Genomic DNA, 25,461 nt, shown 5'->3' with positions numbered 1-25,461 from the left:
TTCACATTTGTGAAACAAATGTTTTAACAAAGTTGATGGAACTAAGAATAAAACATAATGTCTTATATTTCTTAGATTTTTTTATTTGTATATATATATATATGAGTAACTTCTGCCTTACAGAGTGGTCGAATTGGAGCAGATGAAGAAATTGATGATTTCAAAGGGAGATCAGCTGAAGAAGTAGAAGAAATAAAGGCTGAAAAAGAGGCCAAAACTCAAGCTATTCTACTAGAAATGGTAAAGTGATTTCTTTGTTCAAATAGTTGTTCAGCAGTGTGTTCAATACATACTCATTGTGAGTTTATTCCTGACTTTTTGATAGTATTAAAATATTAAAAATTTAGCTCCGAGTTCTTTTCTGGGTGAAATTTTATATGACATCATAACATATGAAAGTAAACACTTTGGTTCTACTGTCAGTGTAGTGTCAAATGCATTTTAAACAAATGGGAAATGGGTATCTAGTTTATAAATATTAATTGGATTTCAGTTGCTTATACTTATCTCAGTTTTAAAGAGTTTCTTGGCCTGAATTTTAAGTATAATAGAGAATAATGCTTTGTATATCTCTAGTATTGAGATTAAATAATAGAATAGTAATTATAGGATAAAATAAACCTGGGCAGAAATTGAACACTCTAAAATGTACTCCTTTTCTCTTTTACTAGCAATATGAAATCATTTGGGAAACAGTTATTCAGTACATGATTATTTCACCTACTAGGCTTTTATTCCCATTTCTTATTTTTGTGGAATAGGTATACCTTTCATGTAGTAGATCATCAGTTTTGGAATGGATCAGTTCAGTTCAGTTCAGTCACTCAGTCGTGTCCAACTCTTTGCGACCCCATGAATCGCAGCACGCCAGGCCTCCCTGTCCATCACCAACTCCCGGAGTTCACTCAGACTCAGTCCATCGAGTCAGTGATGCCATCCAGCCGTCTCATTCTCTGTCGTCCCCTTCTCCTCCTGACCCCAATCCCTCCCAGCATCAAAGTCTTTTCCAGTGAGTCAACTCTTCGCATGAGGTGGCCAAAGTACTGGAGTTTCAGCTTTAGCATCCTTCCTTCCAAAGAAATCCCAGGGCTGATCTCCTTCAGAATGGAATGGATAGCTAATAATTAAGTTTTTATCACTAACATCATTTTATGTAGTAGAGCTTTTCAGTTTCATTATCTGTTTTAAAATCTGTGTTAGCATCACTAGTCTGAAGGAACAAATATTAAAGACTATAATTCAATAAAACTTTACTAAATTAAAAAGTTAAAAATACAGTTTAATGAACTGTTAATGATCTGTGTTACCTAAGAATTCTGACCCAGAACAGTCAACACCAAGACAAACTCTAAGAAAATTATGGACTTAAAAGAAAAATCTTTTGAACACCTGGCAGCAAGAGTAAGTGACTTACAAGGGAAAGAACATTAGATTATCATTAGAGTTTTCAACAACAAAAAATGGAAAGTTTATGCCAGAATAAAAGGGTTTAACATATTCCGTAAACTGTTTATTTTCAGAGAATTTCAAATTTACAGGAAAAAAAAAATGCAGAGAACTTCTATGTACCTTTTACCCAGGTTCATCCTTTTTTTCTTTTTTTTTGGCCACACCACACAGCAAGTGAAACTATGAGCCATGCCATGTAGGGCCCGCCAAAATGGACAGGTCATGGTGGAGAGTTCTGACAAAACATGATCCAGTGGAGAAGGGAATGGCAAACCACTCAAGTATTCTTACCTTGAGAACCCCATGAACAGTATGAAAAGGAAAAAAGATATAACACTGAAAGATGAACTCCTCAGGTCAGTAGGTACCCAGTATGCTTCTGGAGAAGAGCATAAAAATAGCTCCAGAATGAAGAGCCTGAGCCAAAGCAAAAACAGTGCCAAGCTGTGGATGTGACTGATGATAGGAAGTCAAGTCAAATGCTGTAAAGAACAATATTGCTTAGGAATTTGGAATGTTAGGTCTATGAATCAAGGTAAATTGAAAGTGGTCAAACAGGATGGCAAGAATGAACATTGATATTTTAGAGATTAGTGAACTAAAATGGACAGGAATGGGTGAATTCAATTCAGGTGACTATTGTATCTACTACTGTGAGCAAGAATCCCTTAGAAGAAATAGAGTAGCTGTCATATTCAACAAAAAAGTGCAAAATGCAGTACTTGGGTGCAGTCTCAAAAATGACAGAATGATCTCTTGTTTGTTTCCAAGGCAAACCATTTTCACAGTAATCCAAGTCTGTGCCCCAACCACTAATGCTGAAGAAGCTGAAGTTGAACAGTTCTATGAAGACCTACAAGACTTTCTACAACTAACATCAAAAAAAGATGTCCTTGTCATCATAGGGGACTGGAATGCAAAAGTAGAAAGTCAAGAGATACCTGGAAAACAGGCAAGTTTGACCTTGGAGTAAAACATGAAGCAGATCAAAGGCCAACAGAGTTTTGCCAAGAGAACGCACTGGTCATAGCAAACACCCTCTTCCAACAACACAGGAGACAACTCTGCACATGGACATCACTAGATGGTCAATACTGAAATCAGTTTGATTGTTTCTTTGCAGCCAAAGATGGAGAAACTCTATACAGTCAGCAAAAACAAGACTGGGAACTGACTGTGGCTCAGATCATAAACTCCTTATTGCCAAATTCAGACTTAAATTGTCTGGGGAGGCCTTACAAATAACTGAGAAAAGAGAAGTGAAAGGCAAAGTGAAAAGGAAAGATATATCTAATTGAAGGCAGAGTTCCAAAGAATACCAAGGAGAAATAAGAAAGCTTTCCTCAGTGATCCATGCAAAGAGATAGAAGAAAACAGTAGAATGGGAAAGACTAGAGATCTCTTCAAGAAAATAGAGATACCAAGAAAACATTTCATGCAAAGATGAGCTCGATATAAGACAGAAATAGCATGGACCTGACAGAAGCAGAAGATATTAAGAGGTAGCAAGAATATACAGAAGAACTATACAGAAAAGATGTTTATGACCCAGATAATCACGATTGTGTGATCATTCACCTAGAGCCAGACATCCTGGAATGCAAAGTCAAGTGGGCCTTTGGAAGCATCACTATGAACAAAGCTAGTGGAGATGATGGAATTCCAGTTGAGCTATTTCAAATCCTGAAAGATGATGTTGTGAAAGTGTTACACTCAATATGCCAGCAAATTTGGAAAACTCAGCAGTGGCCCCTGGACTGGAAAAGATCTGTTTTCATTCCAGTCCCAAAGAAAACCAATGCCAAGAATGTTCAAACTACCACACAATTGCACTCATCTCACACGCTAGCAGAGTAATGCTCAAAATTCTTCAAGCTAGGCTTCAACAGCATGTGAACTGAGAACTTCTAGATGTTCACGCTGAATTAGAAAAGGCAGAGTAACCAGAGATCAAATTGCCAACATCTGTTGGATCATCGAGAAGCAAGAGAGTTCCAGAAAAACATCTGCTTCATTGATTATGCTAAAGCCTTTGACTATGTGGATCACAATAAACTGTGGAAAATTCTTCAAGAGATAGAAATACGAGACCACCTGACCTGCCTCCTGAGAAATCTGTATGTAGGTCAAGAAGCAACAGTTAGTACTGGACATGGAACAATGGACTGGTTCCAAATGGATAAAGGAGTTCGTCAAGGATGTCTATTGTCACCTTGCTTATTTACATTTAGAGTATGTCATGTGAAATGCCAGACTGGATGAAGCACAAGCTGCAATCAAGATTGCTGGGAGAAATATCAATAACCTCAGATACGCAGATGACACCACCCTTATGGGAGTGAAAGAGGAAAGTGAAAAGGCTGGCTTAAAACTCAACATTCAAAAAACTAAGATTATGGCATCTAGTCCCATCACTTCATGGCAAATAGATGGAGAAACAATGAAAACAGTGAGAGACTTTATTTTCTTGGGCTCCAAAATCACTGTAGTTGGTGACTGTAGCCATGAAATTAAAAGATGCTTGCTCCTTGGAAGAAAATCTATGACAAACCTAGATAGCGTATTAAAAAAGCAGACATTACTTTGCCAACAGAGGTCCATCTAGTCAAAGCTATGGTTTTTCCAGTAGTCATGTATGGATGTGAGAGCTGGACCATAAAGAAAGCTGAGTGCTGAAGAATTGATGCTTTTGAACTGTGGTGTTGGAGAAGACTCTTGAGAGTCCCTTGGGTTGCAAGGAGATCAAACCAGTCAATCCTAAAGGAAATCAGTCCTGAATTGGAAGGACTAATGCTGAAGCTACAATAGTTTGGCCACCCAAACTGAAGAACTGACTCATTGGAAAAGACCCTAATGCTGGGAAAGATTGAAGGCAAGATGAGAAGGGGATGACAGAGGATGAGTTGGTTGGCTGGCATCACCAGCTCAATGGACTTGAGTTTGAGCAAGCTCCAGGAGTTGGTGAAGGACAGGGAAGCCTCTCATGCTGTAGTCCATGGGGTCATTAAGAGTCAGGCACGACTGAGTGACTGAACTGAGCTGAACATGGCAAGTGTTTTCTTTGACCAGGGTCAAGTGTTTACCCACTGTGTTGGGAGCACAGAGTCTTAGCTACTGGACCACGAGGGAAGCCCCCCCCCCCACCTTTTTAAAAATGTGTTTATCCAAGAGGAGACACTTCACATCATAATCTTGCCTGAAATCATCTCTGAGAATTTTTTAATATATGTATGAAGGAATATTGTTTCCCCATCTAAAGGCTCATGGTAAATATACTTTTCTCACAATGAAAATAACAACATCTTTAAATCATGGTTTTATCTCACTGTCACCCTCTTGAGTTCTTCAGTAGAAGGTGGTTTGCTTGGTTCATTGTGGTAGTTGACTATGAAGTTGACTTTGGTTTGCCTGAAGTAGAAGATGATATATGAGGTCAAAAAGCTCAAAACTGTATCCAGGAATTGGTGTTCCATACTGCACAATAATATGGAAAAGAATTTAGTATTACTTACGTAAAAGGCTAGATTCAATGTAATAGTATTTCAAAAATTTAAAAACAAGCAAAATTAAACACTCTGTTAGGGATATATACCCATGTGGTAAAACTAAATCTGTAAGGGAATGGCCAAGAAGGAAAACCGAAGGCTCGTTTGTGGTGAGAGAAGAAGAACGATAATGGAATCAGGGAACATTTTACTGGTAGTTCTTAGGCTGGTTGGCACCATGGGGTCTTTTTATTTTCATGCTACTTAATTTAGATATACTTTTTGTAAATTCTTTAAAAAATAGATCAAGTACTTGAAAAAAGAAAAAATAGAGATAAAACTGGGACTCTAAAGCCAGTAGACTTGGTAAATGTTCACTTTGTGTGAATACTATGCTTGTTACTGTTACTGCCAGGAAGAATGGAGTTTTGAATTTTGAAATCTGTTTAGATTTCTTTCCCAGAGCCCACAGTTAATAATGTAAATTTAGATATTTTAGGGAATCAGCAATGTGGGCTAACTTCATGGTATTTATGATGGAAATTAAATAAAGGAGTTGATTTATATTCTTGTTTATTTATCATTTAGGTGGGAGACCTACCTGATGCAGACATTAAACCTCCAGAAAATGTGCTGTTTGTTTGTAAATTGAATCCAGTGACCACAGATGAAGATCTGGAGATAATATTCTCAAGATTTGGGCCAATAAGAAGGTAATCTCTAGAATTAGTGAAAGATTTAGAGAAACTAGGTATTGGTGGTTTTCTAATGACATTTTTGAGGAGTCTGTGAACTATAGAGGAAATTTATACTAAGAGTATGTTGGATAGTAGGGAAGAAAAACACATATGTATGCGTATGTGTAGATATGTGTGTGTGAATGTGTCATAAATTGATTGATTTTCTTACAACACATACATTTCAACTCTAAAACAAAGTGAATGAAACAGTTTAAGTGTAGTTCTATAGTATTTTCAAAAACCTTCTTTAATATTTTAAATGTTTATCTCATTTAAATTCTCCCTAGAATTTCCAGCAACTTATTCCAAAATTAATTTTAATCTAAATTTTCTAAAATTTTCCTTTTGGTTAATTTTGCCTGTGTTATTAATGTAAAAGTTTTGAAGCTAGTATTTCTTTGAGAAAGGGAAGTATTTTATAATTGATTAAAAGTATTATGTTTAGAATTTCCTTTTATTTCATGTTTTTTCTTCTGTGAAGCCATTCTTTATTATTCCTATTGAAAGAAAAATTTTTTTCTAAAAGACTACTTTATTCTTCTACTCATTGATTATCATCTTTATAGAAAGTTCTTATGCTGTTACATCTTATTTTTAAATTTGACATTATGTACTGATTTCCTGCTAAGGAAGATGAGAATTAACCTCTGTTTCTATCCTACCCTGTTCATTCTCCCTGCCTGCTACTTTGGTTATGTCATAACTTTGGTTAAGTCTTTGTTCAATATTTACATTTTAATATGTACTTATATATTGCAACAGCTGAACCATGTGCTGTAATGTGATTGCTTTTCCTTTCACAATTTTTTTTTCCTCTCACAATGTTTTATATCCCTGTTTCCTATCATGTTTTTAAAACGAGGCTTAAGATATATGAGCAAAAAGGGTTAAACCAATTGCGTTAAATTCCACCTTACTGGCTGTTTCACTTGGTTATTAAGATAGATTGGTTCTGTGTACTAGCTGTACTTATGGGATTAAATTTGAGCCTTGTTTATATTAAAATTTAAAAAAACCCAAATCATAAGTTTACTAATGAGCATGCATATATATATGAATGTGTGTGCATTATTCTGTAGTGGCATTAGATAGTCTATAATTCATTTGTATTTGACTAAAAGTAAATTATGATTTAAAAGAATTTTTAGCAGTAATTTCCCTTTGCTAAAGAAAAATTAAATATTTTTATCTTGTTCTCCAGTGTTTTAGGAATTTAGGATTATAGGCCTGTATAGGGCATTCATAGTAGAATCTGGAAAACTTGGTTACTAGACAGGTCAATTATTTTAGAAAATAATTATTATTTAAGATATTTGAAAGAATATAATTCTGTGAATTTAACTTTGCCTTTTAATAATTGGCTTATTTTGGTTTTTACTTTTGAGAAGTAAGAGTGAATGCTCTCTCTTTCTTTCTTTTTCCACACTTAATTTCAAGTTGTGAAGTTATCCGAGATTGGAAGACTGGAGAATCCCTTTGTTATGCTTTTATTGAATTTGAAAAAGTAAGTCATAGTATAGCTATCTTAAATTTGTATTTTTTGTTGTTTTTGTTCTATGATGTTAAAAAGTACAAAAATGTAGAGAACTTTTTCTAGTCTGTAAGATTAGCAAATTAGTTTGCCTTTTCTTTAGCACCTAAGAAAAATAACTTTAATTATATTTGAATAGAGAATAAGTTTAATATCTGTTAATGTTAGTATATGTACTTTTACTTACTTTGGGTTCAAGATCAACCTGTGTGAATGTATCTAAAACTTTTTTAAAGTTTTAGGTAAAGTCCTTCACATTCTATAAATAAGCTTTCAGTGCTGTTTAGGTAGGTATAATAATTGAGTAGTAGAAAGAAAACTAGTTTGAGTGTTACTATGATCTAGATACTAATTTGAACTCTGTCACTGACCAACTATTCTTTGATATTTGGCAGTTTATTTAGAATTCTTTTTTCTAGGCATTATTTTCCTTATAAATAAAATTTGAGGTTTGGATTAGATAGTACTTTCTAGATCTATAATAGGAACGATAGCTTTTATTACTCAAGTAATTTTCTTTAAGCAAGTTTTATGCTCACATTTAGGTCTCATAACTCTGAGATAGGTACTATCCTCCTTTTCTAAATAAGTAAACTGGGACACACAGTGGTAGCATGACTTTTTAAAAATCGTGCACCTAGTTAATGTCATAGCCTTCTGTACTGCTGTTTTATTTTCAAAGAAATAGTTAATAACTCAGTTAACACTCTTTGTTACAAGTATTAACTACCCATATTTGTAAAATTGTTCAGATTGAAAGCATTGTACTCATACGTTTAGTGTAATTGTTAAAAAATCATCAAATTTAAATGTGACTTATACAGTGGCTAGAAATATTTGTATTCTAGTTCTTCTCTGTACTTTTCTTCATCTGATAAATAAATGCCAAAGCTGTTACTTACTCTTACTCTGTTACTTACTCTTTGAACTTAGATATGTCTGATGCTGTTCCTACTACTTTGGGCCATTATGCTTGGCTATGTTATTTCTTTTTGTAACTTTGGACTGATGTATGTCCAATAGTAGCTCATCCTGAATTATAATTGTTCCAAAGTATTTGTCACGTGCCTTCTGTATTTCAGGCAATAGATACTGCAATAGGCCCTAGGGGTTCAAAATGTATACTGGAGGGTTGAGGAACATAGACACGTAACAAATTATACCTAGACACTGTGTCAAGTGTACCAGAAATAATATTTACAAGGTACATTGCTGTCAGCAGAAAGGAGATCTCTCTACCTTTAGTTTGCTAGTTTGCTATGAATGTTTTTTTCTCATAGGGTTGTTATCAGAGTTAATTGAGGTAATAGATGCAAAGCATTTGGTGCATAAGTATTCAAATTTTAGTTTTAGTAACAAGGAACTTTTTGTATTTTCAGTGTTTATTCTAGCCGCAAAAATCTTTTCCATAAAGATTTATGCTTAAGTTTTTATAATTACTCTCAGGAAGAAGATTGTGAGAAAGCATTCTTCAAAATGGACAATGTGCTTATAGATGACAGAAGAATACATGTGGACTTTAGCCAGTCTGTTGCTAAGGTTAAATGGAAAGGAAAAGGTTTGTTGTTCATCTTCATTTGTTTCTGTTCTACTTTGCATTCTTGTGTGTGTGTGTGTATCTCCTTTGACAGTGCTGTTAATTAGAAATGGTCAGAGATGTAACTCCTCCTGTTTGATTTTATGTACCTGCTTTCTAGTGTCTAGGGTGGCTAGGGTGGGTGTGGGGATGTGTGTGGGTGTTTTTATTTTAAACTAATGAGGAATATATTTTCTACACTGTATTATAAATTACTTATAATTACCCATTGCAGACATGACATGTTTCCAAAGTAATTATTATGACATCAGTGGCTTGGTTCTTCTAGATGCAAAACTTTCTTTTGGCCACACCATGCAGTGTGCAGGATCTTAGTTCCCTGACCAGGGATTAATCCTGTGCCGTCTGCAGTGGAAGCAGAGTCTTAGTCACTGTACTGCCAGGGAAGTCCATGATGCAAAGGCTTAATTCTTCCTTCTAAAGTTTGTTTGTTTTAGTTGTTATATGTGTATAGCTCAGATGGTAAAGAATCTGCCTGCAGGATATAAAATCAACATACAGAAATCCCTTGCATTCCTATACACTAATAATGAGAAAATAGAAAGAGAAATTAAGGAAACAATTCCATTCACCATTGCAATGAAAAGAATAAAATACTTAGGAATGTATCTACCTAAAGAAACTAAAGACCTATATATAGAAAACTATAAAACACTGGTAAAAGAAATCAAAGAGGACACAAATAGATGGAGAAATATACCATGTTCATGGATCGGAAGAATCAATGTAGTGAAAATGAGTATACTACCCAAAGCAATCTATAGATTCAATGCAGTCCCTATCAAACTACCAACAGTATTTTTCACAGAGCTAGAACAAATAATTTCACAATTTGTATGGAAATACAAAAATCCTTGAATAGCCAAAGCAATCTTGAGAAAGAAGAATGGAAATGGAGGAATCAACCTGCCTGACTTCAGGCTGTACTAAGCCACGGTCATCAAGAAAGTATGCTACTGGCACAAAGACAGAAATAAAGATCAATGGAACAAAATAGAAAGCCCAGAGATAAATCCACACACATATGGACACCTTATCTTTGACAAAGGAGGCAAGAATGTACAATGGAGAAAAGACAATCTCTTTAACAAGTGGTGCTGGGAAAACTGGTCAATTACTTGTAAAAGAATGAAACTAGAACACTTTCTAACACCATACACAAAAATAAACTCAAAATGGATTAAAGATCTAAACATAAGACCAGAAACTATAAAACTCTTAGAGGAGAACATAGGCAAAACACTCTCTGACATAAATCACGGCAGGATCCTCTATGACCCACCTCCCAGAATATTGGAAATAAAAGCAAAAATAAACAAATGGGACCTAACTAAAATTAAAAGCTTCTGCACAACAAAGGAAACTATAAGCAAGGTGAAAAGACAGCCTTCAGAATGGGAGAAAATAATAGCAAATGAAGCAACTGACAAACAACTAATCTCAAAAATATACAAGCAACTCCTGCAGCTCAATTCCAGAAAAATAAACAACCCAATCCAAAAATGGGCCAAAAAACTAAACAGACATTTCTCCAAAGAAGACATACAGATGGCTAACAAACATGAAAAGATGCTCAACATCACTCATTATCAGAGAAATGCAAATCAAAACCACAATGAGGTACCATTTCACGCCAGTCAGAATGGCTGCGATCCAAAAGTCTACAAGCAATAAATGCTGGAGAGGGTGTGGAGAAAAGGGAACCCTCTTACACTGTTGGTGGGAATGAAAACTAGTACAGCCACTATGGAGAACAGTATGGAGATTCCTTAAAAAACTGGAAATAGAACTGCCATAGACCCAGCAATCCCACTGCTGGGCATACACACCGAGCAAACCAGAATTGAAAGAGACACGTGTACCCCAATGTTCATCACAGCACTGTTTATAATAGCCAGGACATGGAAGCAACCTAGATGTCCATCAGCAGACGAATGGATAAGAAAGCTGTGGTACATATACACAATGGAGTATTACTCAGCCATTAAAAAGAACACATTTGAATCAGTTCTAACGAGGTGGATGAAACTGGAGCCTATTATACAGAGTGAAGTAAGCCAGAAAGAAAAACACCAATACAGTATACTAACATATATATGTAATTTAGAAAGATGGTAACAATAATCCTGTATGTGAGAGAGCAAAAGAGACACAGATGTATAGAACAGTCTTTTGGACTCTGTGAGAGAGGGAGAGGGTGGAATGATTTGGGAGAATGGCATTGAAACATGTACAATATCATATGTGAAACGAATCGCCAGTCCAGGTTCGATGCATGAGACAGGATGCTTGGGGCTGGTGCACTGGGATGACCCAGAGGGATGAGATGGGGAGGGAGGTGGGAGGGGGGTTCAGGATGGGGAACACATGTACACCTGTGGCAGGTTCATGTTGATGTATGGTAAAACCGATACAATATTGTAAAGTAATTAGCCTCCAATTAAATAAATTTATATTAAAAAAAAAATCTGCCTGCAATGCAGGAGACCTGGGTTTGGTCCCTGGGTCAGGAAGATCCCCTGGAGAAGGAAATGGCAATCCATTCCAGTATTCGTGCCTATAGAATCCCATGGACAGAGGAGTCTCGTGGACTACCGTCCATGGTGTCACAGAGAGTTGGACACAACTAAGTGATTAACACTCACACACGGTACAAAATTGAAAAGATCAGTGAAAAGGAGATAGAACAAAGTCTCTTCCACTCCTGCCTTCATCCACCCAATTTCCCTTACCAGAGGTAACCACAGCTACCTGTTTCCACATATATTCTTTTAATATATCTAATTATACATATATATATATATATATACATGTAAAAAAAAAGAAAGCACAACTGTTAGTCACTCAGTTGTGTCTGACTCTTTGCTACCCTGTGAACCATAGCCTGCCAGGCTCCTCTGTCCATGGAATTCTCCAGGTGGGAATACTGGATGGGTAGCCATTCTTGCCTGGAGAATCCTAGGGACAGAGGAGCCTGTGGGCTGCCGTCTATGGGGTCGCACAGTCGGACACGACTGATGCGACTTAGCAGCAGCAGCAGCCATTCCCTTCTGCAGGGGATCTTCCCGACCCAGGGACTGAATCTGGGTCTCCTGCATTGCAGGCAGATTCTTTACCATCTGAGCCACTTATTTGATGTTTAGGATTTCATTTCATGTTTTCCCATATATATAACATATATTATATATGTGTGTATATGTGTGTATATGTATATATAATTTTCTCCTTTAAAAAACACACATATTTATGTTTTCTCCTTTAGAAAAGGAAAGCAAATGGCTGCAGGCTATACATAGTGTTTCTGTACCTTGCATTTTTCATTTAACAATATATCTAAGATATAGTTTGTATCAGTATATAAAGTAACAGTTTATTCTTTTCAGTGGCTGTGTAGTGTTTGATTGAATTATGTATCATAATTTATTGAACCAGTCCTGTTAAAGCACAGTCAAGTTTCTAATCTTATTCTTCTGTGTACTGTGTGCTCTTCCTATACATATTGACATTCCCCACAAATGCATATATATGTCAAACAAATTCCTCCTAGTAGTAGCATACAAAACTTAGGTAGAATCTGTGTATACTGAAATAATATGGGTTTTTGATCACTGATGCAGTGTTTTTAAAAGATTACACTTTGTCAGTTATTCACTATGTAATGCTAAATTTTACTAGGAATTCTAGGATTATTTTCTTTTTCTATATAACACTCCATTTCTCATGGTTCTTATGAATGTTTTCTCCCCACACACACATGTGATAATTGCAGCTTTGTGGTCAAAAGAATCAAATAAGTACATTCAGGAAATACAGACAAACACTGACTTAATGCATTATGGTTCTGGTCCCTTAGTACTGCCAAGTACCTCTTCTGTGGAGCTCTTTTCCTAGAAAGCTAATTTAATTTTGTCATTTGGGATACATATGAAACAAATATAATTATTCATTACAGAAAGGGAACTTGAAACAGAATCTTGTGAAGTGATTTACCCATGGTCAGGTTTACCCAGATTTAAACCAGCCCTGAATCTAAATAGTTTTTTTTTTCCTCTCTCTCAATTTTCTTTTCTTCCTAACCCATCTACCCACTTTAGAAATAATACTGCCTTCCTTAGTAGTTTCAGTGTAGTTTATTTACAGTAAAGTGTCATAGGAGACTTGCTTCAGTTTCTTGTGTGCTATCATAAACATGTAATTTGTTGTTAATCTCAGTTCATGTTGAGATAATTTTATGTATTATGTTTTCACAATTAAAAAAATGAGTGGTATCCTATGCCCTGGGCTTCCCAGGTGGCTTAGTGGTAAAGAATATGCCTACCATTGCAGGAGCTGCAGGAGGCTTGGGTTTGATCCCTGTGTCGGGAAGATCCCCTGGAGGAGGAAATGGCAACCCACTCCAGTATTCTTGTCTGGAGAATCCCATGGACAGAGGAGCCTGGCAGGGTACAGTCCATGGGGTCACAAAGAGTTGGATATGACTGAGCAACTGAGCACACATCCTCTGTACCATTCACGGTGCTAAATACTTTTCCTTGTGTGGTGATTCCAACAGCTCTGTGAAATGTTGATATTATTTTCAGTACCTAAATGAAGAGCGTTTCAGAGAATTGAAGTTTCTTACGACTTCTCACTAGTCAGAATTTGAATCCAGAACTTCTAACTTTAATCTGTTGCTCCTTCTATACTTCATCCATAGTGAGACTTCTAATGGCAAGCACATGGCAGACACCTTTTCAGGATGAAACCATGCCTATTTGTTACAATTACCAGTGTTTTAACTCTTTATGGTTGTTTGTTACACATTTAACTGAAACATTGTCTGCTGGCTATTTCTGTTTCCAGAGCCTCTGAAATTGCCAAATAGATTAATCTTGTCTTTGATGCTTACCCCTCTTTTTACTGTTTTTCTCTTTTGTTTAAATACCTCATGACAGTCAAGGTGTATATAGGTTTCTCAATCAAAACACCTGCATACCTCAAGTTGGCTTTATTTGCACACGCAATCTTGGACCCTTCTGTAGCAGGCCTTCGCCTCTGGAAACATTTCCTCACAGTGGTTGAGGGGATGGGTCAGGCAGGTTAGTCAGCAGGTCTAGGACATAGACAGGAGCTGGATCCTCATCTGATAGAGACTAGGTTTGAGAGTAGAGAGGCTTCATGGAATGCTCCCTCCTTTCATGCCGTGCTACAGTCTTCTTTTTCTGAAGGAACTGTTGATTTCATTTTTGGTCCTTGAAAACAGTAACGGCGCTGTTAAGAATTTCAAGGCAGAGACAGTTTATCTTTGGTGCTCTCTTCAACCCTTCCCTCTCACGTCTCTTTAGTGAAAATCTACATTTCCTGCTATCCTCTATTTGCTTGGTGCTCTGTTGAGATTTTGAGCAGTGTCTCTTGACAAATCAGAGATCTTTAAACTCTCACTTCTAAACATATAAGCCTCTTGGATCTCAAGTACAAGTCCTAAGCCCTCAATTTCCTGTGGGCCTAATATTCTCAGACTTAATGGCTCTACTTAAACCCTGCATTATTTTCCAGTGGTTGTATTCTTTGTATAATTTGGGATTTGAAAATTTGGTGTTGTAATATTCATATATATCATTAGGGGGCAGCATATCACTACCTAACTAAATGGATTTCTGATTTCAGTTAAAATAATGGTGAAGAATGAATTACCATGATTCTTTTGTTTTCTTCTCAGCCTTTTATATACTCTGATATATGTGCTTCGTTGCTCATTTGTGTCCGACTCTCTGTGACCCCATGGACTGTAGCCCACCAGGCGCCTCTGTCCATGGGATTCTCTAGGCAAGAATACTAGAGTGGGAAGCCATTCCTTTCTCCAGAGGATATTCCCAACCCAGGGGTCGAACCCTGGGTCTCCTGCATTGCAGGCGGATACTTTACCGTCTGACTACCAGGGAAGGCCTCCCCCCCGCCCCCCACCGCTCCCCCGCTGCCCCCACCTCGATATATATGCCACTTATAAATTAGTTCTTATGTATTATACCTCTTACAGTTGTTACTCTTGATTAATCAGGTGATTTTTCTAAGCTCTTTTTTCTTTTTTAAATAGGTGGGAAATACACCAAGAGTGATTTCAAGGAGTATGAAAAAGAACAGGATAAACCATCTAATTTGGTTCTGAAAGACAAAGTAAAGCCCAAACAGGAGTATCCTTCACAAGAACTAGTTGGTCCATATGTGTTGACCTTCTGCTCTGGAGAGTACAATGTGATATTTTATGAAAAGAGTATAGAAAACAAGGTACCTGAATCCAGATGCTCTGTGATGAAATCAGTTTATCTCTTTTCACCATTTTATATATGTATACTTTGTTTTTTCAATATATTCTTTGTGGTGGGGAGAAAGTTAGGGTTGAGAAATTTTAAGCCTAATTCTTTTACCTCCCTATACTTAGGTTAAGGTTAATACTTATTTTCAGATCTGCAGGTAAGAGTTGTATTTTATATATATAATCTTAATGTTTTAAATTTCTCACAGTCAGAAATTTCTTTATGATAGCTAAGCTAAACCTTTGTGGTGGTGGTGTTTAGTCACTGAGTCATGTCCGCCTCTCTGTGACCCCGTGGACTCCAGTGTGCCAGGCTGCCCTGTCCCCCTTTCTGCAGGATACACTCTCGGTCTAGCAGCACATATTTATTGCACTCCTGCTGTGTGCAACAGTTGACTTCTAGAGAATTAAAAGAAATCCAAAGACTTGACCCTTTATAGATTTGTCCAAGTTTTAGGTTGAGAAAAGTAAGAAGCGATGAAACATACTTTTCATATGATGTCATTTTAATTTGTTCATTGATACTCCCCTTATAAACCTATCACTCCACACCGTGGTTATTTCTTTTGCAGTTCTTTCTGGTGAATGGTTTCATTGTTTCCTAGTTTCTATTGGTGTTTTAGGGATACTCTTTCCCCATACTGTGTAAACATTTTTTTCTCCAGGAATTCATCAAGGAAAGATGAATATCAGACTGACCTGCTGTGTATTTATTTTTTATCGTATTGGCTGTCTGCAGTGCCGGCCAGAGTCAGACACGACTGAAGCGACTCAGCAGCAGCAGCAGCAGTACACAAAGCGTTGTAAGGTGTTAGAGCTGGAGAATGTCTGGAGTGTACGGACATAATCAGCACAAGGGAAGCTTTCACGTGTAGACCAACCAGACAGTAAACTAAGAATGGTCTGAAAAGATGAACATTTGAGGGCGTGTGATTGAAATCTTAGACTCATAAAAGGTATGGATAGATACACTTGAGGTTTATTCACCAAATCTTCGAAATTAAATTGAGGCAAATCACTAGAAACTGCAGTTGAAAGAGGGGTGTGTGTAGGACAAATGAAAAGAAGGTCACCGTGGAGTGTAAAGTAGAAGGGGCATCTTCTGCCCATGGGTGTTCAGGCTGAAAAGGAAGGCCACCTAGTCTAAGAGTGTTTTACATTCAAGGTGATAGATTGCTAAGAGTCAAGAAAGAATCAGTACCCAGCCCAGTGCTGTCTAACGAGACTTCCTGCGGTGATGGAGACATGCTGTATCTCCCCTCTCCAGTGCGACTGCTAACCACATGTGGCTAGCAAGCGTCTGAAGTGGAATGAGGAACAGGATTTTATAGCTTGTTTGATTCTCATTCATCTAAATCTAAGCCACTGCCCATAGCTAGTATCAAGCAGTGTTGCTTTAACCCTTTGATGTTGATACAGAAGACAGGCATGTCCTGGTGCAAACCACGTGTTCAGAGAAAGAATATTGAACAAGAAAAAGGAATTCGTGAATTTGACCTAGTGGAATGATCTTTATGTTCTTGGTAATTGATAGGTTTCATTTTAGCAAGACATTTACTGTCTCAGGTACAGTAATAGAGGGACAGAACATATGTTTTCATATATATTTTCACATATATTACTTTATTATTATGGTGAACAAGGGGGATTCTGATATCTAAATACTGATAGTCAGAAAGACATGGGATGTACTTTATAGATCATGAGAGAGAAATTGCTATAAAACTATTAATAAGATTCAAAAATAGAGGTAGAAGAGGGAAGTTTAACTTTGCTAGACTAGACCTTGGGAAGTAGTTGGAGAAAAGAGGTCAGGGGGATCACAAAATAGGATTTTGGAGAGATTTGACATCTTCTAAAAGTCTTGATGGTAGTAATGAGTAGAAGATAGTGGATGAGCTAGGAAAGAAGAGATATAATGAGTGTCTTAGTATTACAAGTAATTAGCCAATACTTATTTGGTCGTTACATGCCCAGAGAAGTTTAGCTATGAAACATGCCCCCTGCCCATGGGGACCTTGTGTTGTATTTTGGAGTTGGGGGGAAGAACAGATATTAAATAATCACCATTAATTAAATATGTCTAGAATGTTGCAAAGAAGTGCATCTGGGGGATAGTTCAGTTAGTTCAGTTCAGTTGCTCAGTCGTGTCTGACTCTTTGCGACCCCATGAACCGCAGCACGCCAGGCCGCCCTATCCATCACCATCTCCTGGAGTCCACCCAAACTCCTGTCCATTGAGTCAGTGATGCCGTCCAACCATCTCATCCTCTGTCATCCCCTTCTCCTCCTGGCCTCAATCTTTCCCAGCATCAGGGTCTTTTCCAGTGAGTCAGCTCTTCACATCAGGTGGCCAAAGTATTGAAGTTTCAGCTTCAACATCAGTCCTTCCAATGAACACCCAGGACTGATCTCCTTTAGGATGGACTGGTTGGATCTCCTTGCAGTCCAAGGGACTCTCAAGAGTCTTCTCCAGCACCACAGTTCAAAAGCATCAATTCTTTGGTGCTCAGCTTTCTTTATAGTCCAACTCTCACATCCATACATGACTACTGGAAAAACCATAGCCTTGACTAGACGGACCTTTATTGACAAAGTAATGTCTCTGCTTTTTAATATTCTGTCTACGTTGGTCATAGCTTTCCTTCCAAGGAGTAAGCGTCTTTTAATTTCATGGCTGCAATCACCATCTGCAGTGATTTTGGAGCCCCCCAAAATAAAGTCAACCAGTCCATCCTAAAGGAGATCAGTCTTGGGTGTTCACTGGAAGGACTGATGTTGAAGCTGAAACTCCAGTACTTTGGCCACTTGATGCAAAGAGCTGACTCATTGGAAAAGACCCTGATGCTGGGAAAGATTGAGGGCAGGAGAAGAAGGGAACGACAGAGGATGAGATGGTTGGATAGCATCACCAACTCAATGGACATGGGTTTGGGTGGACTCTGGGAGTTGGTGATGGACAAGGAGGCCTGGCATACTGCGGTTCATGGGGTCGCAAAGAGTTGGACATGACGGAGTGGCTGAACTGAACTGAACTGAAAAATAAAGTCAGCTACTGTTTCCTCATCTATTTGTCATGAAGTGATGGGACCGGATGCCATGATCTTAGTTTTCTAAATGTTGAGCTTTAAGCCAACTTTTTCACGCTCCTCTTTCATCAAGAGGCTCTTTAGTTCTTGTTCACGTTCTGCCATATGGGTGGTGTCATTTGCATATCTGAGGCTATTGATATTTCTCCCAGCAATCTTGATTCCAGCTTGTGCTTCTTCTAGCCTGGCGTTTCTCATGAGATATGGGACTTATAATAGAGGTGAGGGGTCAGAGGATCCTCAAATGATACTGTAAATAGTGACATTAAAGCTACAATGAATAGAGGTAGATGAGGGCTGAGGAGGGATACTGTTTTCTTTAACTCTGGTCCATTATTTAAGGAATACAGTTTATATCTTAGCCCAGGACAGTCCAAGTATAATCATACACATACACGCAGAATTGAAAGACAAGCTTATAAAATACTATTTTTATTAGATTCCATGTAGTTTGTTTTCTGGTATATGTTATTTTAAAATGCTGGCTTTCAGTGACCCACTAAATGGATTTTATACCCTGTTGAGTAGCAATTAGAAATACTCAGGAGCTCTGACGCACTTTGAACAGAGCAGCATGTGTAGAGCAAACACTGAGGTGAAATCATAGGCAAGGGCTATTGGATTTGTATCTGGAAAAGGAGACTATCTGGAAGGTACCGTGGAAACACTGTTATATGGACTAAAGGGAGAAAGAAGTTGGAGATAGAGGGGGTAATGATAGGATGGTACAGGCTGGTTAGCTGCCGCCAGCCGCCTTGTGAGAAGCCAGAGGGTGCAGTGTTTCCTACTGCACAGGACGTCCCTGAGGGGGCATAGAGCCGTGGCCTGGTGAAGAGAGACGCGAAACTCCAGGCCTGAGGGAAGTGTGTTTGCTGTTACTCTAGTCCCACACGCCACTAAAATAGTTCTGTGTTTTGGGCTTCCCCCTAATCTTTTTTTTGAAAACCACTATTCTAGTCTTGCCGGTTGTAGGGTTTAAGATTATTGTTAGAGAGGTCCTAATAGTTGAACATTTTTTCTCATTCTCAGATATTATAGTTTATTAAACACTTATTTCTAAATTAAAGTATACATTATTATAATTTTTATAATATATTTATGTGAAATTAAAAAAGATTCACTCATAGTTCTACCATTTAGGCAAATGATACATTTTATTTTTCCTTGTTCCTTTCAAGGAACTTTTATGAACTTGATCTTTTATGAAGTTTTATAAAATTATATACAAGTTTTGCTTCAAGGTATTTTAACTTATATTTTTCATAGACACCATGCCAGGTTATTTAACAGCATTCATTTGTCATTGTTAATAACTTCCTTTATAATTCCATGTTGCAGTACTGTGATGTATATCTTTATTACTAGGCTTCTTATTCTCAGTTTCTGTTATTTAAGATAAATCCTATTATGTATGCAGTCGGCCCTCTGCATCTGCAGGTTCTGCATCCGTGGGTCTCCAACTGCAGATGGAAAATATTCAGCAAAAATATACCAGAAAGTCCCCAAAAGCAAAACTTCCATTTGCTATGGAGGCAGCTAGGTATTTATGTATCATTTACATTGTATTTACATCTATTTACATCAGATTTACATTGCGGTAGGTTTTATAAGTAATCTAGAGATGATTTGAAGTGTAAGGGAGTATGTGTGTAGGTTATAGGCAGACACTATGCTGTTTTATATAAGGGACGTGAATATCTGTGGCGTTTGGTCTCCTTAGGAGGTCCTGGAACCAACCCCTGTGGATAGTGAGGGACAGCTGTGCCGTTATTCACTTAACTTAGTGTCACTTCAGTTTTTCATGAATTCTTATTTGAATTTCAACATGATAACTGTTGATATGCCTTGCTAAATTTTCTCCTAGAGAACTGAAATTACACTTAAAAGAAGAATCACATGAGTGTATTTTCATCTTACATAGCTTCTCTGGCATTGGGGTTTATAATATCTTAATATTTTCAAGTTAAATATGTGCCTCATTTTCTAAGTTTAAATGTTTTCATTATTGACAAATAGGTTTCCTTGTTTTTTTAATGCTACTTATATTTTTTATTTATGAAATCAATTTTTCCCCTGTATTTTTTGCCCACTTACCCATTATAAACTGTTTTTTGAAACAAGAGTTCTTTCCATTTTTCCTGCCTGTATAATGAAGTAAAATATTAATTAGTTTTGTTTTAGAAATATATTCTATGCTCTGAGATGCTTTTTGCTTTAAAAAGTTGTCTTTAGCCTCATGGCCTCCTTTGTTGACCAGATTCTCATGTTTTGATGTATTATCTGTGTCAGATCTCACATTTGTCCTTAACTAGCTGCTCCAGTGCCAAATACGAACTTGTACTAGATGAGCAGGCAGAAGACTCAAAGGCAAGTCACTCACACACAAGTAAAAAACACAAGAAGAAGACCCGCCACTGCTCTGAAGAAAAAGAAGATGAGGACTACATGCCAATCAAAAATACCAATCAGGTACGTACTGTTATTCAGACTCAGCTGTAGAGAAAGACGTTTCATCCATCTGTCAATTACATCTTAATGATGTAATTTAGGAATAAAGGTATGCTTCTGAACAGAGATGGATGCGTTCTTAAGATGTAGAACGGTTTTACTCGGGTAATGAAACTTTAATTTTCAAGAATATATATAACAGATTATAAAAGATTATTTTCAGAATAACTTAACATGTCATATAGTTCCACATTGTGAGGCAGGAGTGATTTTCATCCCTATGAACACTTACTCATTCCCATCAAAAACAAGTGTGGTTATTGTAAAAGAAAAAAATCCTTCTAATTTATCATGTTAATTTATTACCAGGTGTTATGTACAGCACTTATAGCTCTTGAGGTTTTAGAACCTGAAAAAAACATTTATGCCCTCCCAGAAGGAAATCGCAACCCACTCCAGTATTCTTGCCTGGAAAATCCCATGGACGGAGGAACTTGGTAGGCTACGGCCCATGGGGTCGCAAAGAGTCGGACACGACTGAGCGACTTCACTTTCACTTTCATATGGTATATATGAAATAAAAGCCACATTAAATAAATAGTTAGCTTGATCATCCCCAAAGCTTTCCTAAACAGTAAATTTTCCAAGACAATGATAATAAAAATTCCCCAAAGAAAGTAAATTATAAAGAAAAGAAATCATTTCCAACCTGCAGTTTGGCTCTGAAAAGCAGATTACATTACAACCCCTTGCTCTGGTTTTTACCACACAAGGACCTTTAAACTGGGCCTGGTAGATGCAGAGGCATTCAGTTGGCGGGGAGGTTGGGGGTGTCTCACGGCAGTGGGCTTGTCAAGCAGAGACACAGAGATGGAAAGATGCAGTGTGACTGGCAGAGTAAAGGATTTGTCTGTCAGAAGAGCCAGGTTTGGGTTCTTTACCAGCTGAGCCACAAGGGAAGCCCGGATTCCTACATTGCTGATCATTAATGTGACCTCATCACGTGATTTAACTTTCTTGAGCCATGGTTTCCTCCTCTGTGAGACTGAGATAATATTTGTCTCCCAGGCACGTTGTTAAGTGGAAACAAAAAGTGTGTGCGCAAACATTTTCTACATTGGCTGTAACTATTATTTTTACAGTCAATATTTTTTAAATCACTTGGAATCATTTCTCTCTGTGGTACGGCCATTAACTGGATTCACATTTCAGCTGTTTCCTTTTGATGTTTACAAATCGCTTAAAATATTTTCTGTTGTAGTTTGAAAAATTGTGTTGTTCCAAAGTGAAGTCTACAAAGTGGCACACATATGGTACCTAGCTACTATCCCTGTCCTCTCCCCCTTTTTTTTTCCCCCAAAGGTAACCATTTTATGTGTTTTATGCTTTTTGCTTTGTTTTAAAAAATGACAGCAAATGTGTGTTTTATATGTGTTAGCACCCTGTTCTCTAGACAGCATATCCTCCTACTCCTTGCTGTCATCCAGCAAGGATCTGATCTCTCTTCTTTCAGTTGCCCTTTTGCTATTTAAAGATTCCCATCATTCATGCCTTGCTCTCTGTTTTTAAGTTGCACCCTTGTCAGTCCCTCCAGTAATCCTCACATGAATCAGTGATAGTAATGTGTCTCGCGTCCTTGTAATGCGGGGTGGATGCTATTGTCTCTATTCACAAGAAAGTAAAAGATAAAAAGGTTAAGCTACTTGCCAGTGGTCTTAATGCAGCTAGTGAGTGGTGGAACCACAGTGTAAATCTGGACCTGGACCCCTACTGCTGCTGCTTTTACCTGGAATGTATTCCTGTCAAAATTCTTTCCTAAATCTCCTTCCCTCAAACAGGTCCTGCCAGCAGTTTTCTTTCCTAAAGCCAATTGTGAATTCTAATGTAGCTTGTCCCGTTGTAAAATATTCCATTGTCATCCAATAGGAACATCTCCCTATTAATTTTTATACTCATTAATTTAGCCACCGATCACCTCAGCATCTTTTTTAATGGTAGCTGTATCACGTTTCTATGAATATTTAGCATGTTTTCCACTAAAACTCTATAATCATGCCACAGCTCCTCATCTTACACTTGTACATGGAATCCGTGATGAATTTAGGCCTGAAATACACATTGATGTGTTTGAGATAATCAGCAGTCTTAAAAAAATCCGAAGATGGGCTGCATTTCAAGTCTGTGGTTCCCACGTTTGCACCCCTGCCTTTCTGTGAATCTTTCTTTATCTTGGTGTTTGATTACTTAAGACTTTACAGTAACAGCAGCAAATGTCCTTCCCTTTTGGCAGTAATATTCCAACTTTATCTCTCCCCTCAAAGTGTATTAAAGCAGTTGTTTTTGGTTTTATACTTTGATTTAATAATATAGCTGCACTGATTTTCTTTTCCTTCTAATAAAATAGCATCTATATTTAAGATTTCAGTGGGCCCAATTTTTTTCTGTTACTCTGCTTTTTATCCTTTCAAGTTTAATCTCAAAAGTATTACATAATCATTAAAGGAAATTTTCAGTGCTAGGTAATTTTCAGGTACAGCTCAAATTTTCCTATTTCTTGGTCTTTTTGCTTGGTGAGCTTAGTTTCCTAAGAATGCTTTATTTCTTCAAGTGCTTTGTTTTTTATTGACTGACAGCCTTACTGTTCAGTTTGAAATCTGTTTATAATTTTTCCACCTCGTGTCTTAAATGCAGAGATGGTTATTGTGTTCTTGATGTTTGAGTTTTACTGGGGTTACAGGAAATGAGTACTCAGCCGTGGTTGCCTGGCTGAGAAACATCAGATTGCTTGCCTGTCCTCCTCTGTGGCTTTCATAGGTGTTCAGTATTCTTACAATCGGGAACTCTGTTTTTGTCATTTTAATCATTTAATATTATTTTAGTGATTTAGATCTGACTAAATCTCCAGTTTACTGCCAGAGACCTCAGCAAAGGTTGATTTTTTAATTTTTTGACTACTCTATATGAAGTCATTGGCTCAGTTAATTGCGTTAAACTGGCCATTTTATGGTATTCTTTCTTCTTTTTTAGCTGCATGCTTGTTTAATCATGTCTTATTTCGTAAATCTATAAAATGAGTAGAATTTCTAAAAATCCATACTGCAAATAACTTAGAGCTCATCTCAGTTGTTTCCCTTACCTTAGATACGAAGATCCTGACCCCACAAGTCCATGGACTTAGTTTAGTAGGAGGACTGAAACTTTAACATTTTTTAAAAATTCAGTCAGATATGGTATTTTTTTTTTATTACTGCCCCCTTTTCAGTTTTATATGTAAAGTTACTGATCAGTTAAATAACTTTCCCCAACGTATGTGCATCTCTAGAGTCTCAGTTTCCTTATATTTAGAATGAGGATAACATTGTACTCCATGAGCACCAAGCTTCACCTAAACTTTTTCCTTCATGCATACAGCGCTCAGTCTTCCTTGCTTTCAGTTTTCACATACACTTCTTGCATTAGCCTTCTTGCAGCCAATCCAAGCCCTAACTCACTCATCCTTTGAGGTTCATCTCAAGTCCTTTTTAGCTTCTCTGTGAACCTTCACTGATAAATCTAACCTCAGGAGGATTTGTTTGACACCTTTCCTAAATGGCAAAGACCAGTTGAATCTAGAACTGCCTGACTTCAAAGCTTGTGTAGCTTTGAAAATTAAGCCAAGTAGGAGAGGCTTTAAGATTTCAGTCCATTTCAGATTTTCAGCTTCCTCAATTTTTTTCAAAGAATTAAATACTGATTAATCTTTCTTATTTTAAACACTCCAACCATTTAAGTGCCTCTTGTTATAATAATGTGCTGAAGACTTTATAGGATTATCCATCAGTTAAAACAGTCTCTCCATTTAAGAAGTTTATTGCCTCAACCAGCACTTGCTGTACAGTCAGAATAGTACACACATATTTACATTTTGTGTATGTTACAGGAAGAACAAAAAAAAGTCTTTTTCCTAGGGATGTCACGTTTTGCTCAAAAATAATTGGTAAAAGTTTAAGCTGAAACACCTACTCACTTTCTACCTCTGGGACTCACACAGAATGATAGGAACTATTAGCATTGTGGGAAATCATGTACCAGTTTATAGGAGGTCTTCCACAAATGCTTTGGCATGTAACAGTCTTGTTAGGTCTGTTTTCCCATACTGCAGTCCCTGTAATAAGCATGATGTATAGTATCTAGACATTATATGGAAGAATTGTGAATCATATCCTTAAAATCCAGTCCGTAAGCATGGGCATTCATCACTTGGATTTTAAACCTTGACATTCGCATCTACTGTAATAATGTCTAAGGTAAGAGAGTTGGGCACCTGGGAGTGCAGTCCTCAGAACTTCCCCTTCCTTTTGGGAAATCTTTTAAGAAAGTTGAATTTTATCAATTATTCTTGGAAGAGCATTGGCTCTGATATCTTTAGATTTCAGCCACTTACTGAGATACTCGTTTTGATCAAGGATAAGACATGAGCAGAGACAGAGTTGTTGTTCTGTAACTAGCCCTTTTCTGTATGGAAAAGCTACTTGAGGGGCTTCTCTGGTGGCTCAGGTGGTAAAGACAGTAAAGAATGCGCCTGCAATCCTGGAGACTTGGGTTCAGACGCTGGGTCAGGAAGATCTGCTGGAGAAGGGGATGGCCACCCACTCCAGCATTCTTGCCTGGAGAATTCCGTGGACTACTGCTATTTAGTTATTGAGAATAGAAGTAAATGTACCCACTTTGTCATATTTGGGGCAATGAATTCTTTTTTAAAGAACTGTGTCAATAATGATTTTAATAAAATATTTATCATCTATGTTAATAATGATTTTAATAAACATTTAGTCTAAACAGGAAACTTTA

General features: G+C 37.3%; 1 protein-coding gene across 1 annotated transcript in view; it reads left to right on the top strand.

The window, feature by feature from the left end:
* The window catches only part of PPIL4 (peptidylprolyl isomerase like 4), a 37,840-nt gene that overhangs the window by 8,134 nt on the left and 4,245 nt on the right, over positions 1-25,461 (top strand). The window contains exons 7-12 of the mRNA XM_005684899.2: positions 124-240; positions 5,523-5,647; positions 7,112-7,178; positions 8,652-8,763; positions 14,876-14,972; positions 20,505-20,652. Coding sequence (XP_005684956.1) covers positions 124-240; positions 5,523-5,647; positions 7,112-7,178; positions 8,652-8,763; positions 14,876-14,972; positions 20,505-20,652 — 666 coding nt within the window. The remainder of the gene's footprint in view (positions 1-123; positions 241-5,522; positions 5,648-7,111; positions 7,179-8,651; positions 8,764-14,875; positions 14,973-20,504; positions 20,653-25,461) is intronic.

This window comes from Capra hircus, chromosome 9, assembly GCF_001704415.2.
Source record: "Capra hircus breed San Clemente chromosome 9, ASM170441v1, whole genome shotgun sequence".
In the NCBI taxonomy this organism is placed as follows: domain Eukaryota; kingdom Metazoa; phylum Chordata; class Mammalia; order Artiodactyla; family Bovidae; genus Capra; species Capra hircus.
This window is presented reverse-complemented; position numbering and strand designations above follow the sequence as displayed.